Source organism: Carica papaya, chromosome 7, assembly GCF_054855325.1.
Source record: "Carica papaya isolate Zhongbai chromosome 7, ASM5485532v1, whole genome shotgun sequence".
NCBI lineage: Eukaryota > Viridiplantae > Streptophyta > Magnoliopsida > Brassicales > Caricaceae > Carica > Carica papaya.
In genome coordinates, this window is record NC_142315.1 from 26,529,803 (window position 1) to 26,550,777 (window position 20,975).

The following is a 20,975-nucleotide window of genomic DNA, read 5'->3' on the forward strand; positions in this document are numbered from 1 at the left end:
TGGGTATCTCTACATCTATATATTCACGAATAATCTTCTGTCTTTGGTTTATTTTAAAAACCATAAATTATTCTCTTCAGTGGGTAAAAAAAGAAGATAAGAACAGTAGAAATAAAGGGGAGGGAGATTGAGTCACATGCACTTAGATTTCTTTGTTTGTAAGCCTCTGTGCGTAAAAGTGATTATACAAAGACTTATATCTCCAATAATAGAAGCACTTGTTTAGTGAATGTTCTTATCCTCTTTCCCTCGTATCTTCATATATATATATACACATATATATAGTTAAAGTTTTTGTATGATTTTATAAAATAAATACTTTGTGAATTCTTCGTACGAAAATCAAGTACTATTCATATTAAGTAATATGGTAGGTCAATTGTTAAAATTTTTATATTTTACTTAAATAAAAATATAAAATTTATTATTTTATAAGTATGTTATATTAATATATTAATATACTTGACGAGATAATAATAATTAAATTAAACTTATATATAACAAGATTATTATATTTTTAAATTAAAAAAATATTATATAACGAAATTAAAAAAATTCACACCATACTTTTAGTCCTATTAAAAATATATATATATTAGAGTCATTGTTCCTTCTTACGTCCACAATGTGAAACAAATTATTGAATACATGCTTCCCATCATCACCATCTCCATCTCCCAACAATAACAACATAACATTCTTCCCATCTTTTCAAACTATTAATTTGTTTTTTTTTTTTTTCTTGATTAACATTAAAATAATGATTATGACTAGTTTATCGTAAAATTATCCTTAATGTCAAATCATAAATTTTATATTATATAGTTTAAAAAAATAATTAACAATCTCTGTACATACTAATTTTTCTAATTTAAATTAACAAAAACTCAGTGGGGGAAAAAATCAAATAGATAATAGGGAAGGAACATGATGGTGCGTGCCTAAGAAATGGAGGATGTAAATATGCGCCGAAAGGTACAAGAAACGCGGCCACGAATGATCCAAAGAGAGACAAGAAAAGACACACCAAAATTTGTTTTCTTGGAAATTATTTTAAGATTCAAAATCTCACTTTTTATTTTATTTTTAATTAACTTTTTTGGGTTTAATATTTGTCACTTGGTATATGTATATGATTGTCATCTTGTTAAAGTTTGTCATGTTTGTAAATATCTCACTTTTTGGCTCGTGACCCATTTGTTTTTTTAGGTCAAGCACTTTGTTTAAATTAAAGAGAATTTTATTTTCTTAAACTTTAATTCATTATTTGGACCATATTAGGATAAACTAAGAATATAATAGAAGATTGAGTAGTAATTTTATATTTAGTTTAATAAAAAAAAAAAAAAGTTGTATACGTTATATTAAGATAATAAAGAGTTGGGTTTATATGAAATTTCATATTAATTCAAGTTATGAACATAATCTAAAATAAAATTATTTGTTGATTCTATATATTTTTAATGGTGACAAATTAATTTTATGATTGTTATTTGTAAGCCATCTTAAAGTTGATCATGATGGCAAACAAAACATCTCTCTTAGTCATTCATATTCATCCCAAACCCTATATACATATATCTATATATATGTAGCCAATTCCTTTGAAGTGGAACTCAGACATATATAATTCTATTTGATGATCCAAATGCTAATATCAAGGTAAATGTCTAGCACTTGTCGTTTCAATTATAGGCATAGATAAAAGAATATTTTTATTATTTTAAAAAGTTTATTTAGATTAATTATGTATATTAAAAAAATTTAATAACAAATACATATATTTATTAACTACCTGATATATATATATATATATTAATTATAATATAATATAATATAAATAGTTTTTAAATAATAATACACACATGAATATATTTTAACTATTAACATATAATTTTATAGAAAAAAAAATACATTGATCGGTCTATAATATATATTAACTAATGCCAAAAATAAGTTAAATGGGTGATAGGAATGGAGACAAAATTAAACGAAATGAATTAAATGGGTAATGTAAGTTGAGAGGCTAAAATTTAGGTATTATATTATAATATGTCTCTATTTATACGCATAAATATCAAATAATTAAATTAATAAAATAAATTCTAACATTAAAATACATCAAATTAGAAATATACACAATAATATAAGCAATTAATTCCTTAACAGGGTGCTTATTAGATAATCTCCAATAATAAATGTTGTAACATTTTTTAAAAAATAAACTAAAGTAGAACTCAAACTTAAATGATAAACTCATGCAATTTCGTAAGGTAACATTGTATGAACTAATATATTCTTAATTTTTACACCAACCAATTATAAATGTGTGACTGTCGTCATATTACTCTGTAATATGATCGTATATATGTATGCGACTTACATATAAATAAAAATTAAAAGATAAAATTACCAAAATTTGTAATCAGAATCTCTGATTGTCTAATGTATCTGTCATCCAAAATGAGAATAGAGTTTTGGCTGTCTGTATCATATGAGATGGGACATAGCAAAAGGAAAAGGGTGAGGTAATTATTTAATCAAACTTTTGGGCTGGTCAAAGTTGATAGTGAATGGTGACAACAAGTCAATGATCACTACCGTACGCTAAGACAGCTTGTATCGCATTCATCATCACAACTCTATTTTGAATTTATAAGTAATATAATATTTGTACAGCACCTGGCGGGAAGGTTTCAATTGAGAAAAAATTCACGAGATGGAGTCGTAGCATCCCACGTCTCGTAATTTTTAAGAATTTGCATAAAATACAATTAGCCCATTTCATATAATCTGAATTTATATATTGGTTTTATTATATAATTATATATGCTACTTCAAAAAAAAAAAAAATGTTACCTCATAGTTTATCAATCCAATCAATTCCCACACTTGACCTTACAAACAAAAATAAATAAAACCCTTTTAACTTAAAAGATTCAATAACAAAAGTTGTTAATATGATATAGAATTAGTTTGAGTTGAAATATTAAGGGGTTATTCTCAAACTCTTATTTAATTAAATGGTATATACATTTCTCTATAAAAAAAAAATTATAAGTTTGAATGATCATCAAACATATTTTTCTATAAAAAATTATAAATTTAAATCTAATTATCATTATGTTATATTTGAGAGTTTATTTAAAGGGTTGATAGATATTTTAACTTTTTTTTTTAATTAAACAAGGTAAAAAATTACATTTGCACGAAAATAGGTGTTTAATATTAAATAATATGTTATTTATAAATAATCAAGTTATTAAAAGCCACATCGTTGGAAAACACAACGTATTAAATCTTCATGACAAACACGCGATGAGATAATACTTGGACATCGGTAAAAGTAAGTACGTGTTCAAATAACATAACTCAGTTTTTTTGTTTTTAGAAAAAACCTAACTCAAATTAACTTGTTTAAAAACTGCACAACTGCTTATTCAATTTTGAGTCTATCCTACTCTTCTATCTTTGAACAAAATAAACGTATCAACAATTCTCAACCTATAAACATGGAAGCCAAGAAGCTTTAAATTAAACAAAGATTAACAGATGGAAAAGAAAAAAAAAAAAAAAGGATTTCTTTTTCATTATACCCATTTAAAAATTGTCAGTTAAAAAGCAAACGAAAAAAAAAAACAAAACACCATAACCAAAGAACTTCAGTAAGTTAGTCGTACAGTCAGCTCCTGTGAAAATGCTCTGTCAGTCTCGTCACCTCACTCTACTCAAACTGAAAAATTGACCTGCCACCAATCTCCCACTTCGCTTACCACTACCCACTTTGCGCATCCAGATTATACAACACCCCCCGTCCTTCTCTTTCACAACAATGGCAACCCACATTAATAATTTCCCCTTCTCCTCGTCACCATCTTTCATTCCATCCCAAAGATGGGTGTCTGAAACACTGAAATATTGGACTTGACAGTTTGAAAAGAGTGCAAAGAAGGTGCAATATTGTTCCAGCTACCATACCCAGAAGACCCTTCGTAAGAACTGTTTACCCCACCGTTTAGGGTAATCGGGGTAGCAAAGGGGATTGAAGATGAAGAGGGAGGAGTAGAATGATGATGAGCACCAAAAACGCCACCGTTTTGTTGCTGCTGAACAGCATTGTACCCCCCGCTAACGTACAACCCACTGTTGGTCTCGTTATAATGATCAATAAAATTACTAGCTGAAGCTGTTTGAAAATTTGCAGATGACTGAAACAAGGTTGTAGGAGGTTGGTTCTTGTAGCCGAGAATGTTGGACCAGTAATCGGTGGGGTCTTGTTTGATGGGTATTGCGAAGCTTAGGTTGCTGCCGGAAGTAGCAGAGGTGGGATGAGGGTGAGAGGCGAATGCGACGGATGATGCAGAGGAGAGATCTCGGTCGTCGGAGCGGCTGCCAGCGTCGAGGCTCTTGGTGTCGGAGGCGGAGTCCGATGAGTTCTTGGATTTGTTTGAGATACCCCCGATGGGGAGGTTGCTGTTTGCTATACTTTTTATGTCGTAGCGGCTCATGTCGAAGTTGGTCACTGCGTTTAAGCCTCTGAATTTTATTGCGGCGATGTCGTATGCTTCGGCTGCCTCTTCTTGGGTGCCTGCAGTTTAATACGTTAATTAATTTTATGATAATTTACAATTTGTTGTTAAACAAAAATTAGAGTCTAATTAAATTCGTAAAAAAAGAATAATATCTGTTTTAGAGAAAATTAGGAAACTTACTGAAGGTGCCAAGATAAAGATCTTTGTTGCCTGCAACTCTTCCAATTCTTGCTTGCCACCTACCATGTTGATGATGCCTGAAATTATAATTTTAAATATGTTGAATTAATTTTAATCTTTGGAGTAAAAACAATATTTAGTTTAAGTTAAATTACCTGGTAACACCTCTGTAAATGGAGGCACCTCTAGAAAATCCACTACTTTTCCTGAGAAAAATTAAATAAATTACATATTATTAGTTATAATTAATGGCGACACTTTTAAAAATTAAATAGCAGGAATAATTAGTTAATTATTACCTGCGAAGTGAAGCGACAAACTCTTGCCTTGTCATGTTCTTCATCTCTTCCAGTTCCTTCTCATAGTTAGAAATCTTAAACAAGATACAAAAGTAAATTAATTAGCTTAATATTTTAACCCAAAAAAATCAAATAAAAAAGTAAAGAATAATACAAATACTTGCTATATATATATATATATGATATAGATACCGGAAAATTTGTAGTAGTGGTCGGACCCCAGTACTTCAGAGCGGCAAGATCATAAGCTCTTGCTGCTTTTTCTTCCTTATCATAACCCCCTGTCCAGAAAAAATAAAAAATTATTTAAGAGAATCCAAACAGGACTTTTAGCTTACGACACTTTCATGCATGAAAGAAAAGAATCTTCTTCTTCTTCTTCTCCTCTGCAAAAGTCACCAAATTTACAGAATCTATGCATGCATGTCCAAGTCTAATCCTACCTGGAATTTTATGATGTCATTATTAATTATCGTAATTATCATTTTATTATTACTAATCAAAACCCTGCGATGATGATGATATAGTGATGATCTTAATTATTGCATGGCATAGATTAAGTACTATGTTTAGTATGTTTAGTTAAGTAGTTACTTACCCAAATAAACTGAAGAATTCCAATGATGATAATGATATAATGTGAGCATCCACGGGGAGCATAAGTACATGCCACATAAAGAAACATCAAAAGCATATGTTAGAATCTTCCAAAAATAAATAAGAACAAAAACTAAGTAACAAAAGCGTTCTTCAAGTACTGTAAAAATGGGCACTGTAGGCAGTATAGTGGACAAGGCAAAATCTAATGGTCGTCTGTGTTTTTCAAAGAAGAAGAAGAAAACCCAGAAGATCTGAGCCGTTGAAATGGACGTATGGATATTCTTCTTCTTCTTCTTATTCTTCTTCTTCCTCTTCTTCTTCTTCTTCTTCTTCTTCTTCTTCTTTCTTTGTTGGTTATTGGGATTCGGATCATTAATTAAGATTCTTTAAATTTCACCATTGATTCCCGTTTCACTTTAGAACCATTTTGATGCCTAGATCTCGTGGACCCGTTTAATATACTACGCACCCCAAGCGCACGTTATATACGCCCCGCAACAAAACCCTAGCTATCGTTTTAAAAAATGAAAAAACCTAAAAAGTCAGAGAAGAAAACTAAGCCGTTTACCTTGCCTTCCTTTTCTACTCTGGCCTTCTCTTCTACAGCTATTATCCCACAAATGAGCTTCGTATCTACCAGTCCATCTATGTCTATACGAAAACAAGAACAAATAAAAAATAAATATATCAGAAATTTTTTTTGAATAACTTTTCATTCTGTGAATAAATATTTTAAGCTCTGATTATCGATTTATCATATATATATATATATATATATATATCTGGGTTTTAATTAATGGGTCACCTTGTGACGCCTCTGTAAATAGAAGTGCGTTGGCCAAAGGTATCGACAGCCTTCTTAGGAGCAGGCTCTGCATGCACCAGCTGCTGCTGGTGTTGCAGAAGTTGGTGTTGCTTCTGGGTATGATCAGTTTGTTGATGATCAGAAGAGGAGAAGCCGCGGAGGAAGCTAGCGGCTATCGTTTTGAGCTCAGACTCATAAATCTCAGTGTCAGATACGGTGACGGTGTTGGAAGTTTCAGTAGAGAAGTGACCCAGCTGTGGAGGTGTTGGGCCAGTTGTCGCCGTAGCAGAACCGCCGAGAAAGTCCTCAAGCTTCGGGCCGGCGGTGAAGATGGAGAGGTCAGTTGCACCGGCAGTAACGGCGTCGTCTTCTTGCACTTGACCATCAAGAACGTTACCTGTTAAAGACATTATTCTCTTCAGCAAAACACGTATAGAAAAATATCTTTCGTTTTGATCTAGTTGAAAAATGACCTGGGTTGGTGTTGGCAGTTGTGAAAGCTTCAAAGAGACAAAGCTGAGAGGAATCATGATCAGCAGAAGTAGAGGAAGAAGAAGGTAAGTTGATGTGGTTGTTGGAAAGAGAGAAAGCAAGCCAGTTATGGGGAGATGAAGAATCCATGTTGCAGGTGGTGGGATTGATATTCATCCTCATGGGCGAGCGTGAACGAGATTGAAAGAAGAAAACACACACTTGGGGTTTGTGTTTTAATTTTCTTAGGAAACAGTATGAGAACTAGTAGTTTTAGAGAAGAGAGAAACTGATTGTTCTTTTTTTCTGTGTGCTGGTTATAATAGTTACACTAATTCACAGAGAGAGCGTGTGTTATGTATGAGTGCGTGAAGAAAGGGGTTTAAATTTAAAAACCATGGGAGAGAAAGAGAGAAGAAGAGAGAGGAATGGGGGGGGGGGGAAGAGGAAGAGTAGGACGACACAGATATAGAGGTGGAAGAAGGAAGAGATGAATGTTAAGAAGACAGAGAAGAAAGATAGAGGGAGAGAGAGAGAGAGCGCACAAGCATCGAGGTTCTTTTTTCTCAGAGTGTAAGAAAATATTTAATAACTTTCACACAAAAAAATATAATTTTAAAATGAAATATTAAAATAAACGAAAAATAGCAAGAGGGAGACAGAGAGCAAATAGCAGGTGGAAGCTTTTTATGGGATGACTGTGGCGGTCACCTTCCCTCTCTCTGTGTTCTTTGTTTTGACCAGAGCATGATCAAGAAAGAAGATGATAAGAAAGAGAGGGAGAGGGAGAGAGAGTCAGGAAACGGTGTCGTTTGGGACAGTGTGTGTGTGTGGATGGGGAAACAGGAAGGCGAGAGAGGGAAATTAGGATTGGGTGTGAAACAAAAAGGAAAAGAATCATTACAACTGATCCCATCGGATGACACGTGTCACTCGGAAAAAAAATAAAAAGAAAGATAATTATTTAGGTGAATAGTTGTTTGTTGACTACTCATTACGGAAAAGCGTTTATTGCCACTAAAGGACAAATCGCGCCTCGCGGAGCCGATTTAAACTCGCTTTCCATCCGGAGGAGAATTTGGCGCTGCGGCTTTTTTGGCAGACCTCATTTACTTCTTCTTTAATTGAATCGAGAAACGACGTCGTCCCATAAAATTTTTACTGGCAAAAAATACCTACAGAAGTTGGACAGTTCACAGTTGATAAAAGAGAAACGACGTCGTTCAATGAAGGTTGTGGCGCGTAGAATAGTGCGAGTGAAACTACCTTTCCGTAACGGTAAACTCGATGAGGATCCAAGGCTCGTCAACCTCTATCTGCCAGAGGATTAGATTTTGCTAATGGCGATCACATGGCTGCATGTCATTTAATGGACACGTGTAAATTAATTTATCAGCATAAATATTTTTATATAATCAGCACGTACACGTGTCGACTGTAAATCAATAATGACATTTGCATGTAATTAGGAGGGTGTGTGGTACCTGGAGTATCTGCCAGTCCCACTGGATGAAGATTGTTGATTTTAGGCATGGCCACTTGTTCCAAATCCAAAACTTATTATTCAGAACTTTTCTTATGTTCTTTTTTTTCACAAGTTTAGATTTAAATACACACAGTTATATTTACATAGTTGAAAATATATTTAATTTTAGCGGACATCATGATTCCAACAATAAAAAAGTTCTCAGAGTTCAAATATTATTGGCACTCTTTATAGTAATTTTTTTTTTTGTTTTTTTTAAATAACATGGTGTATAATTTTTTGAACTAGATTAAGGTAAATAAGGGATGTTATTAGGGGGTGATGAAGGAAGACCAACCACTCCATTTAAGCCGAATTGGATTCTAAGCAACACCCACATGAAAGAAGACAAAAAGCAGATTAAGTTTACTTTACCGTAGCAAATGTCATCCCAAAACCAGGATATACTTGATAAAATAATAGTAGTAATAATAATAATAATAAATCTAAAGACTTAACCAGAAAAAAAGAAGCCCGAAAAAGAAAGCGAGATCAACCAAAATAAGGAAAAGCCCAAAAGAGAGAATGTGCGAAGGAAAGAAAAAGGGGGATTGGCAGAGAGTTCGGCGACAGTGTGGCTTTTTTCATTCAGCCCTTCGATTCTCTCCCTCTTTTTTTTTTTTCTCTTTCTTTCTTTTCCCCCCCAGCAATAATGTAATATTCTTGTTTTTTAAAAAATTAGTTATTAATCACAAAAAATAAAGTTTATAATTGGGTCAATGGTCAAACTGAGGTTATAGTAATAATGGGTGTCCACTGGGTCAGTGAAACGAATCATTCCTCACGTTCACTCTCCTCAATTTAATCATTATATTATTGCTTCATGATCACCTCTCACATGACCTAACTTTGATTCAGTATACTATAATTCTCACCTTCTGCATACACACATACACGATGATTTAAAACAAGAAAAGAACCTTGATTACATTCCGCGTATCCTATTCATTTAGGTGTTGTCTTTTCTCTGCGTACGGTTGGCGCCACAATCATCTTGTGATGTTCCCCCCCTCCCCCAACTCCAAAAATATATATCTAAATATACACTCTCCATCATCTACCACTTGGGTATTATATAAGATTTTAAGTTTGAGAGTGTTTAAGAGAAGAAAACATGAGAAACGACCCCGTTCTTGCTTTTATCCTGGATACAGTTATATATTATTTATTCATCTTAGAAATATATAAACTATTCAAGTGGGATAAAAGGAAAATAGTTTTTCTACTAGCAGTAGGACATGGCTGTGTGCATACGGATCAACAAACCATACGACTAATACTTCCAAATACTCGTGTTACCTTCCAGAGCAATAATTTTTCCATTATTTGCTTATGATTCCACATTGAGTTTCCTACTACATTTAAAGTAAAATTCAGAATGGAAATTCAAAGCAATTATTTCACATGCAAAAGCAAACAAAATAAATAAACAAATAATTTCGAATTCCAGCCCATCTCCCTTAAACCGTAAACAAAACACTCGTGGGTGAATTTACTGCAATTTAGCTCAAGGGTCAAAGAATGAAAAATGGAGGTTTACACGTGTGAAAGCACGTTCCTATCAGAAACAAAAAAAAACAAAACCAAAATAATATGCACGACTAACGAAGTTGAGAGTAAAAGAGTGGGCGGTGGGACTGAGATTAACACGTGACTTAAGAATGCGGCATCAGTTATAAGTCCACCCGTGCGACTCGAACCGTGTCTGTCTCTCTAATTTTTAATTGTTAATTAAGAGGATATTTTTATTATAAAATTAATATTTCGAATTCAAGTAAGAGAAGAAAAGAAAGAAAAATAAATAAATAAATATTAAAAAAAATAAAAGATTCTATGTTGGGATGATTAAGTGGCTTCTTCGACATGTGCCCTTAAATCAGTTACCCTCTAAATTAAATTTTTTTACTTTTTGAGTCTTTAAGATTTCTTCGGAATTAAGCATCAACATCTTAAGTAAGAAAGGAATAACCAAATCCACTAAATGAACCTTCTTAAAAAAGTTTTGAAATGTTCAAATAAGGCCCTCTCTAAAAACCCAAAGCAACCAGTGGGGCTGTTTCCCCGAGGCCCAAGCCACAGGACCACCGGCCATTATCCCCTGCCGCGCTACACGTACACATTTTATACTAAATAACGCCCACAATGATAACGTGACTTTTTTTTTTTTTTTAACCTTCATTTTCACACTGGTTTTTCCGGAATAGAAAATCAAACCAAAAAAAAAAAAAAAAAACAATGTTTCATTTTGTATATAAAAATAATATGAAAACTGAGAGTAAAATTAACTAAAACATCAAATGGGAAACCAAGACCCTAGCTTTCCGCGTTCAACGACTGCAAGCAACAAATCCATTTTACTTGTCTTATGAAATAGGAAGGAAAAAGGAGAGGGACCTAAATCAGTGTATAATGACTGCTAATGCATTAGGGTTCACCTTACTGATCTCCTAAATTGTGTACTATACGTAGAGTGTTCCATCTCTAACTGCATAGCCTAAACAGGTTTTCTCAGAAATGCCAGAGGCTACTTCCCAGAGTAGCAGTTGGATCCGGTTATAGAGAAATATGGTCATACTGCATTTAGTAAAAGTAAATCATCTGGCTGAACATATCTTAATAATGCTATACAAAAGCAAAATATCCGAACAGAAAGACGGGGATCAAGACATAGAGAAGTATCCGATACCTAGTCAAATATTGCAATGACTTGTTTGACTCTATGTTGTAAAAGGAAGATGTCAAGCATTGGCAGTTGATTTGAAGCAATAATCGTCCGTGGTTGAGTATACAAAGCCTTCATTTGCAAGAAACTCCAAAGCTTCCCTGTCAAATGAACAAAATGTCCATGATTGCATTTTTCCCCTTTAGAGAAGTTACAACTTTTCATCCATGAGCAAGATAGATACCTGATTCTATCTACTGGAATTTTTAGGTGTTGCGAAATTATATTGCAATGTACTCCAGCTTCAGATGCTCTAAAACCATGGAAAAGCAACAAATGCCAATAGTAGCAAGCATGACAACATAAGAGGTAGATTAAACAGCCCAGAATTTACATATAGAAGAGGGAACACAACGACAAAACACTAAGGATCTAGCTATAAATGTAAGATATAAATGGGCAAGCATAGACAAACGCAACCAATAGTATCAAACATATATGTTTTTAGTTTGTCAAAAGAAAAAGGAATATATAGTATGAGAACTTACATCTATAATACCACACCATACACAATCTTACGAATATAACATGTGGCAATACAGTACAAGATCTTTTTCCCTAAACATTGTTCTTTTTCCAAGCAAAAACTAGGAGGATTTCTGTTACTCATTCCTCTATCAGCACACCTCCAAGTGTTGCCAATTCAAAAGATGAAAATCTCTTTTATTTTCTAGAAGTTTGTTGAGCATTGTTAAGATCTCAGAAGAAAAAGGAGAGAAAAATCTGAAGGTTTATTACCGGAAAAGAAAGAAACCACAAGCTGCACGGTCAGCTAGCAGCCAGGTTAGAAGTATTTTGGATATGGAATATAATTTTAGGGATCAGTCAGCTGGTTAGTTACACATCTGTAGGCAGTATTGTCAGAATTTTCTGTTTTCTGCTAGTCCGTTTTGCTATTTGGATTTTCTGCTTGTACTGGTTGAAATAGACTGATGTACCAATTGGTGGGATATTACTGCCTACCAGAAATTCTGAATCAATCAGCAGTCTCTAGAATCCTTTCTAAATTCTCTCTTCTCACCCTCTCTTCTCCTTCTCTACTCATATTCTCAACCCTAAATCTCCCTTATCTTGCTCTCTTCACCTCTCAAGAATTTCTTACTTTTGCCCCCACCGATTCACGCAAGTCAAAGAGGAGTTCTGTCTGAAGCTCCTAACATGCATGTATTCAGCAATTACTTCTGTAGAAAGAAAAATGCAGGGGAATTTCAGTTAGACAGTTACGCATCAATCAAGATTCATCAGGATATCATCTGCTCGACCATACTATGGCGAATCATTCTCAGAAACTACTGTTTGATCATGATGAGAAATATGATAGAGAATTACAAACGGCCAGGTCACAAGCAATATGTCCCTGGCAAACTCATTTCCACAGGTCATAACCCATTCCATTTCCTCATCTTTGGCATAAACATACATAGTGTTCATAATTACAAAAAGTGCTTTGCCTCGTGATATCAGTCATGAGCCATGCAACTCATTGTTGCTTCGATACTAGCAAGCGAGTTGACGTTACACAAGCAAAGTCTATAAAACCCACATTTACTAATCAACAAACAAATACAGAAAACTGTGATTCAAACATTTATCAAAAATACCAATGGCTTCAGATGAAGATCTCAGCAAGTTTGCACAAGATTCAAACACAAGCACAATTAGAAAATTAAAGGAAAGACAAGCAGTTAATACAAAGCCCAAGACAATAGGAAAGCCCTATTAATTTAACCAAAAAAGACAAAACTCACAGGCAAGCTGGCTGATTCAAATAATTCAAGACCATCTGACTGATGCTTTTTGTTCCATCATCGTTGAACTGGCCAGGGAACTGAAAAATGAAAGGACAGCATACAACTAAACACCAATACAAGTTGCATTCTGTTAGGTATCATTTTACTGTATCGAGTTGAAGATAGTGCTCTTATTTTAGCATGAGTTGTTAGAGCTTCTAGACTTCAATAAAAAAGTATATACTGTTATTTATTTGAAAAAATAATTCATTCCATTTCATCTCAGTTGGAAGTTATTATTTTTAGTTGAACTGGAGTTGAATTAAGTAGAAGCAATATAGGAAGCCCAAACAAACAGTCTTTTGGGAGTTTTACCTGATTTGAGGTGCCAGTTTGATAACCCTTCAATGGCGTAGACATTGTTGGATTTGTCACTTGGGGCTGAGTAACGCTGCCACCCTGTTCTCCAGCATTAGTTAGTATAAAGCTCAGTTGTTATAATGCCATGTGATACCACTGACTGATTGAGAACTTAACAATAGCTGGACCATTACCTGCAATCTAGTGTGATAGAGATGCACATACATACACTCCAAGAAGTGGTGTACAATCTCATTGAAATCCATCACAGGCCTGAAACATAAACATCAGAATTAGAGCTCTATTGTAGAATTGTCAGTGCCTCATAAAGTGATGTGAAGCATTATGTACTGTGTGATTAATAAAAGAATCCAAAACAAAAATTAAACCCCAGGCCATATGTTCCCCTACACCTACACTATTTTATCTTAGTTTTGAATGGGGTATAAAGGATAATTGAAATAGAACTCATACCTAATAGAGAACACATTTAAGGATTTATTCCCCTGGATGCTTTTTAGCATGCCATGTACACGAACATACATTCCAGGCCTAACACAAAATAATCAATTAAAAGACATATTTATAAAATAAACCAATCAGAAACTTAGATGGCTCATGCTCAAGCAACAATATCAATGTGATAGAAATAAAATATTAAAGTTTGCGGCAGCCAATTTCATTTTTATCCCCAAAGTTTTAATGCTTGGTACTTTCTTGCACGGGCCTTAAAATTTAAAAAAACATGTTGAAACCAGAAACTATAAATGATATTTGTATATGCATGTCCATATGTGTTTGTTTACAGCTGCATGTATGTATCTTAATATACTACAAAATTAAACCGAATCTGGATGTAGAGCACTTCATTCAATAGATGTCTTGCCAAAAATAAAAATAAAACTTTGCATTACCGAATTCATTAAATTAAATGGGGAAAAGACACTTCACATATAAAAATACAGAACATACATGATCACATCCCCTTCATCTGAGTCTACGCGTTCGTGAACCCTACATAATTGTCATAAAATATCAGCACTGCAAACTAAAAATATCAAAATCTCAAATATTTTGGCATTGAAATAAGTAAATTTATCAACAAAAATTTACCATTTAATGCATTCAATCCTTCCAGTTCCATCATCAATTATAAAACTAAACTCAGTCAGCTTATTGTCTTTGTTGCACACTCTTCCCACGAGCACAACCTGTTTAAATATCAAATTGAAAAAAAATCAAGATAGTAGCACACGAACAGGTGAAATGATGATCAATAAAACAGCAAACACAAGAACCAACGGCATAAACGAGTGCAAAGTCAGTGACAAAAGAACATACAGTGTTCAAATCAACACCATCAATGGAGAAATTGGATTCACCACTAGATGCGCTACTCAATTGTTTAACCGTCAGCGGAATCAAGGTTCGAACATCACGTTTCTGCAAACATCAAACAAAACCTTGTGTCTGGATGAGGAACGACAAAGAAAATATCCCGCGCACCAGAGCTTAATATTCTGTCCACCTCAATTCAGAAGTTCAATTCCTCTTATAATCTGAAGTGTAACAAAATAATATATATACACAAACACACGCACACGCTATGTTTTTCTCACTCGCCTCCGTGTTCATTGGAACCCAAACAATCGCCAAAAGAGAACGAAATACTACGCTGGTGAAGATGCGTAGATCTCTAAATTGACAGTAAAACATCAAGAAAAAGACTCAGCCAAGTTTGATCACCAAAACAAGTCGTTATTTGAAACAAATGATTACTTCAATATTTTCCATCTCTTCCATGTATTTCCTCCTGCTTTCCCGCGAACCAAACAGAAACCATAATGTTCATTCCTGTAATAAAAATATATACACACAGAGATATATGCAAGAGAAATTTACTTTAGAGGGAGAGTAAAAGGAGTCGTGGGTCTGAGTAGCCTGAGAGGGCATAAACCCGCCGCCGGAGAAGGCTGCACTGCCATCGAAATCGCCGGAATACATCATTTCTTCAACCTCCGAATTGTTCACCTCTCGAACAAAAACCACACACTGTAATCTACAACGTCGACAGAATTTTGAAATTTACGAGTAGATGTTTTATTTGATGTTTGGGGGGTTTTATTTTCAGAACTCGAGAGTCGGTTCCCGCCAAGCAACAGTTTTCCTCCCTCCCCACTAAAAATGAAATTCCGAAAGAAGTGACTTTTAGCAATTTATTTATTTTCCCATAGCCATTTTTTAAAACAATTTAAATTATAAAACTATAATTTTAAAATTGAAAATAAAGGGTAGAGTTGGAATATAGATTCTGTTTCTTTTCAATTATATATTTAATATGCGTAAATCTTATTTTCATGTGTTTGTGCTAATAATTTATATGAATCATACTTACACATTTGTAATGTATATGTCTACATGCCTTCTATTGTGTTTCATCTTAATTTTATATTAGTTTGTTGCGGATGATTTTGTGTTATTTTTGTACCCAAAAAAACTTTTAAATAATAAATTTTAAAATTGAATTACAAAATATACAATTAATTTATTGTTTATCTTTTCCAATACGGAACAGTCTTCATTGCCATTCAGTTAAATTAATTTTGCTATGTGAAAATTGTGATTTAATTTATTCATATGTTAATAAAATTAAAATGGTTGTGTTAAGTTTTATTATTATTATTATTATTTTGTACAAGAAAAAAACAACAACGCATTACATAAATCACACCTAAGTAGTACACATCCTAGAAAAATTGACCCCAACGATATCATCTTTAATGATGCTCATAAGCTCCTCGGGATGGTGTTATAAGTAATAATTCTCATAAGGCTGATGGAAGGCTTGATTCACCAAGAAATTAGCGCATCGATTCCCTTCACGATAAATATGTTGTATCTTGACATAAATTAACTCTTGATCGTTAAAATAAGGTTAGAATTAGCATTAACAAGGATCATTTTATTAGTAAGAGCTTTATTCAATACCTAAATAATGAGACCATTATCCATCTATAGAATCACATGACGTGATCCAAGATTCCATGCTAAAGCGAGACCGTCTAGCGCCCCCCACAGCTCCGTCTGAAAAACAAAACAAACACCAATATTTTGGAGGTGCCCCCAAACCACTGACCAGTATTATCCCTACAAGTGCACTAAACCAAGCAATCTTACTGCCACCACAAACAACCCCATCCGTGTTAATCTTGACCCTGTTTTTGGGTGGCAGAGTCCAACTGATAAGCTTCTCCTTCTTCTGAGCATACTAGCTAGAGATAGTAGCCTCAATGGTAGAAGCTTGAAAAGTATACGTAGTTAGTCTAAAAAACTTCAAACCTCAAATCCTCTAAGCTAAATGCCCTCCCACTAAAGATGAACACATTACTCTGCTTCCAAAAGAGCCAACAACTGATATCAAACACAATCTTCCAATATTCGAAAGATTACCAGCTATACTGGTTATGCAAGTTAGCACTGACTCAATCATCAAAATGTGTGTGAAAGAAACTCTGGTCAGCCACTTGCAGAATGATCTTCTGCTAGAGACCTTTCGCCTGGTGACACTCCCTCAAAACATAATTGATATCCTTAATGTCGCACCCACAGACATTGCAACTCGGGTCATCTATCATGTGCCGATGGACCCGCTCCTCGCCTCTAAATATGCTTTTCTGTAATACCAACCAAAGAAAATGTCGAATGCGTTAAGCGTCAGCCACTTTTATGCTAAATTTCACCTGTTATTTACAACAAAAAAAGAAGTATCAGTAAGCATATTATAAGCAGATTTAACAAAAAACTAATCGTCTGATGAGAGGTCCTAATACGGGACATCCATCTCCATACCATCATGCGGAATTCTAATAGCTGCCAACTGAAGAAGGATCATAGTTGGAAGCCTGTTATGCAAATGATCCCAATCCCATTGACCATTTGAGGCCACCAGGTCACTAACTCTCTTGGACCCATCAATATCATCAATATGTTGAAAGCCAAGAAGCTTAAGAGGACCTAAGTCCCCTAGCCAGTTATCTTCCCATGATCTAGCACTATTGCTATCCCCATTGTGCCAAGCCAACCCACATCTCAGATCTTCCCATAGACCATGCAACTTCTGCCACATATGAGAACGAGTATTTAAATTAAAAGGGGTCATATATTAGGGATCCCATATATATTTATGCCGTAAAATTTGAACTCAAATGAGGTTGGGTTTGGTAAGAATATAAAGCTCACTTTCATGAAGAACACCTTGTTAAGTGATATTAGGCTCAGAATACCACCTCCCCCATGGGCAGTAGACTGACACATATCCTTCCAACTGACAAGGCTCAGCCTTTTCGCATCACTGGTGGATCCGCATATGAAGTCACGCATAAGCCAATTAATTTGATCACAGAGTGAGCTGGGAATGGTGGCAATCTGCATTGCATAGGTGGGAATTGCCATCAGCACATACTTGGCTAACGTTACGCGACCAACTATGGAAAGACTAGTGGTTTTTCACCTAGAAAACTTCTCCCGCACCTTTTTAAGGATGTACCTGTAGGTATCATTGGTGACCCTACCATGAATAAGAGGAACACCTAAATACATGTTTAGGTTCCTATAAACCTGAAACCCAAAGGTCGAACTGATACGATGAGCCTCACTATCCAACACATTATGCAGTAAAAGATACGAGTTTTATTCATGCTAATTTTGTGCTCGGAGCACTCACAGAACTCTGCAAGAACTGTCTTGAGCAGTAATACCATACTATCTGAGGTCTCGCTAAAAATGATCAAATCATCTGCAAAAAAGAGATGCAAAAACTTGGGGCCCCTCCTACTCAATGAGATAGGATGCCAAATCTCATGGTCAACCAACTGATTAATATACTAGGAAAGACACTCCATACATAACACAAAAATGCATGGTGAAATGGGATCACCCTGGCGAATGCCTCTAGAGAGAGTAAACTCTTAAATGGCCTCTCAATTCCACAGAAGTTGGATGAAGCCAGAGCAGATGTAGTGCATGATAACCTGAGTGAGAGATTGTGGGAGACCAACATCCCAAATGGTATCCTCAATAAAATCTTAGCCGAGTCTATCATACGCTTTTTCAAGGTCCACCTTGATAGCCATCCAATCAACCTTATATTTCTTTCGTCTCATTGAGTGGACAACTTCCTGGGCCATAATAATATTATTCGATATGCTACAGCCCTCCACGAAACTTGTTTGGGTCTCACTGACTATACTAGGCATAATATTCTTAAGCTTGTTGGCAATGACTTTAGTGATGATCTTGTAGGGGACATTCAACTAACTGATATGGAAAAAATCTTTAATATTTATGGGACTTGCCACCTTATGGATCAAAGTGATTAAGGTTCTATTGATGGCTTCCTCCATCGCTTCTCATCGAAATACTTTGATCACCATTTCACAAACTAAGTCACCAACAGTGTCCTAGTGGTGTTAAAAGAACGTCACATGCAGCTCATCCAGTCCCGGCACCTTGAGAGGTTTCATGTCGAATAAGGTCGCACAGATATACTCTTTGGTGACCAAGCTACCCAAGGCGTTAAGCATGTCCAGAGTAAGCATCAGAAATTTACCACGGACCTTACAGCCACGAGCATTAAGAGTATCCTTAAAGTAAATCTTTTAAAAAAATCAGAGGCAATGAGTTTAAATTGATATTCATCAAAAATCTAATTGCCTGCATTATCTTGGAGCATACTAATCTTATTCTGTCAACATCGGGCCATAGTGCACACGTATGAAAATAGCTCGTATTCTTATCACCAAATGAAATAAAGTAACATTTAGCTCTTTACAGGCAATATAATTCTTCCTGTAGTAATATGGCCTAAAGCTCCTGGCACAGGGACACTTCAAGTTTACTGAGGTACTCAGACAGGCCATTTTTTAACGTCCTTTGGATCCCAGCGATGCAAGCCATTAAGTGTTTTTTCTTACAGAAGACTGTGGTATTCCAATCCTAAGCACATCTTGAGAAGTTATCAATGGTGGCTTAGAAAAAATCTCTGCCCTTCCACTACTCTGGACAAGCTTAGAAAAGTCATGATGAGTAAGCCAGATCGCAAGAAATCGGAATAGAAGGGGCACTAGTTCTGCAAGTGTATCACCCTAGCATTAATAAGAAGAGACTTATGATCATAATTGAATTTTGGCTAGGTGGTGCACCAATGTATCAAGGAATGTATTTAACTAAGGCAAATTCGCTATAACCATATCAAGGCGTTGGAATAAAGTACCTCTCCGCCAAGTGAAGTTAGGTCCCATGTAATCGACTATCGAGAGGGAGTTATGACTCAAAAACTGAGAGAATAGGGGACAACCCTTGTTCCCTTTAGTAGCACCCCTTTTTCGATCAAAACTATCCAAGATCGTATTGAAATCCCCTGCAATCAACTATGGCTCCATCACAATTCTACTAAGTTAGCTCAAGTGAATCCAGAGGTAGCGATGTTTCTACGCCCGAGGACTCCCATAGACTACAGTAAACAAGACAGCTAGCTCCCTTCACTTTAGTGAATTCTAGTGTGGAAGAATTGACAATTATTCGTAAGGATGTCAACATGCAATGGATCGTTCCAATGGAGCCAAATACCACTTGCGAATCCATGTGCCTCCATTCGGTGTGATAAACTAAAGCCCAGTCTACAAATGAACTTGTTAGCTTTCTCCCCAACAATACGGGGTTCAACCAAGGCCATGATGGAAGGCCTATGCTGCTTAACAAACTCCTGAACCATACGCCCGAATCAATGATTGACAGCTCCTTCGTAATTTGCATGTGAAAATTTTTAGATCTATATACATAGGGAGGAGAAAAAACACACCGATCCAACAAAAAAAACCAACCAGATCAGTCAGCATTACTGATGGCAACTTCGACCAGGAAAACATCTCGTTCGTCTGCCTCGCAACCCTATATATCCTCTAGTATCGATTCGACCTCAAGCTAGGAAGTCGACTTTTTGTCCTCTCGACACTTCTTCAACTTGAGCTCATGACGGGAAGCTCTATCGACTCTTATGCTGAACAGGCATTTGTCTGGGGGTTTCAACGCCTTCTATTTTTGATCGGTCACCGGGGGTGCATCAGAGCCATCAGCGGTGACTGGGTTGCTTTCGTTCATCCGCCCTACCCGGTCTTCAATTCAAATCATTGAATGATTTAGTAGGTCAAGCTGGGTCCAGACATAATGGATAGTGGCAGACGGATCAGAACTTATTAGGAGGCCCAAATTGGCCCCTTTGGCGATTAGTGGTCCGTCCTGCCTGTGTTCTTAAATTAGGCCAGATCATGAACCTCATATGTTTTACTCCCCTGGCCCATTTTATTGTATCTAGCCGTCGGCCCCTGTGGACTTTTAACTCCCAAACTTGGCCCAACTGAAGAAGCCCCAGACTCCCTTATAAGTACTTTCCTTTTCCTGTTCTGTTTACCTTCTCTCATCACTTCTCCTGCATTTACGACCTTCTCTTTTTAAATTGGTTCAATATTTAAAGTACTAAAATTTCTCCCCATCGAATCCGCGATTAACTTGTTACTGGTCAAATCATCCTCCCCCATCTCGGTAATTAGGTCAAAGTACGATCTAGGACCGTTACATCCGGTAATTACCATGGATTCCTTATGTCCAGAAGCGTTACCTTTTTTGTTGTTCCTCCTACTCCAATGGGTCACCTGCATCCACAGCCCAAACTTCTCCTCAAGTACCCCCGATGG

The 20,975-nt window shown here is 35.5% G+C and overlaps 2 protein-coding genes across 4 annotated transcripts; both read right to left on the reverse strand.

Moving 5' to 3' along the window:
* Positions 1–3,565: 3,565 nt before the first annotated feature.
* AIL5 (AINTEGUMENTA-like 5) lies at positions 3,566–7,340 on the reverse strand. The gene is made up of 9 exons (XM_022057052.2): positions 6,890–7,340; positions 6,417–6,813; positions 6,180–6,262; positions 5,610–5,618; positions 5,204–5,292; positions 5,012–5,085; positions 4,868–4,918; positions 4,713–4,789; positions 3,566–4,588 (listed from the first exon to the last, which is right to left on the reverse strand). Exons 1-9 carry the CDS (start codon positions 7,068–7,070, stop codon positions 3,879–3,881), a joined length of 1,671 nt encoding a protein of 556 aa, XP_021912744.2. The 5' UTR covers positions 7,071–7,340; the 3' UTR covers positions 3,566–3,878.
* Positions 7,341–10,747: 3,407 nt separating this feature from the next.
* Positions 10,748–15,415, reverse strand: RPA32B (Replication protein A, subunit RPA32). Of its 3 annotated transcripts, XR_015813166.1 has the most exons (11): positions 15,127–15,415; positions 14,566–14,667; positions 14,338–14,435; positions 14,197–14,238; positions 13,699–13,776; positions 13,419–13,497; positions 13,240–13,323; positions 12,883–12,962; positions 11,319–11,387; positions 11,099–11,235; positions 10,748–10,986 (listed from the first exon to the last, which is right to left on the reverse strand). XR_015813166.1 is itself a non-coding variant. In XM_088207115.1 (10 exons), the coding sequence occupies exons 1-10, from the start codon at positions 15,229–15,231 to the stop codon at positions 11,151–11,153; spliced, it is 822 nt and encodes a 273-aa protein (XP_088063241.1). In that variant the 5' UTR covers positions 15,232–15,415; the 3' UTR covers positions 10,748–11,150. The 3 variants fall into 3 exon arrangements, 2 of the variants coding, with proteins under 2 accessions (XP_088063241.1, XP_088063242.1); XM_088207115.1 differs by having other exon boundaries at positions 10,748–11,235; XM_088207116.1 differs by lacking the exon at positions 13,699–13,776 and having other exon boundaries at positions 10,748–11,235.
* Positions 15,416–20,975: the final 5,560 nt, after the last annotated feature.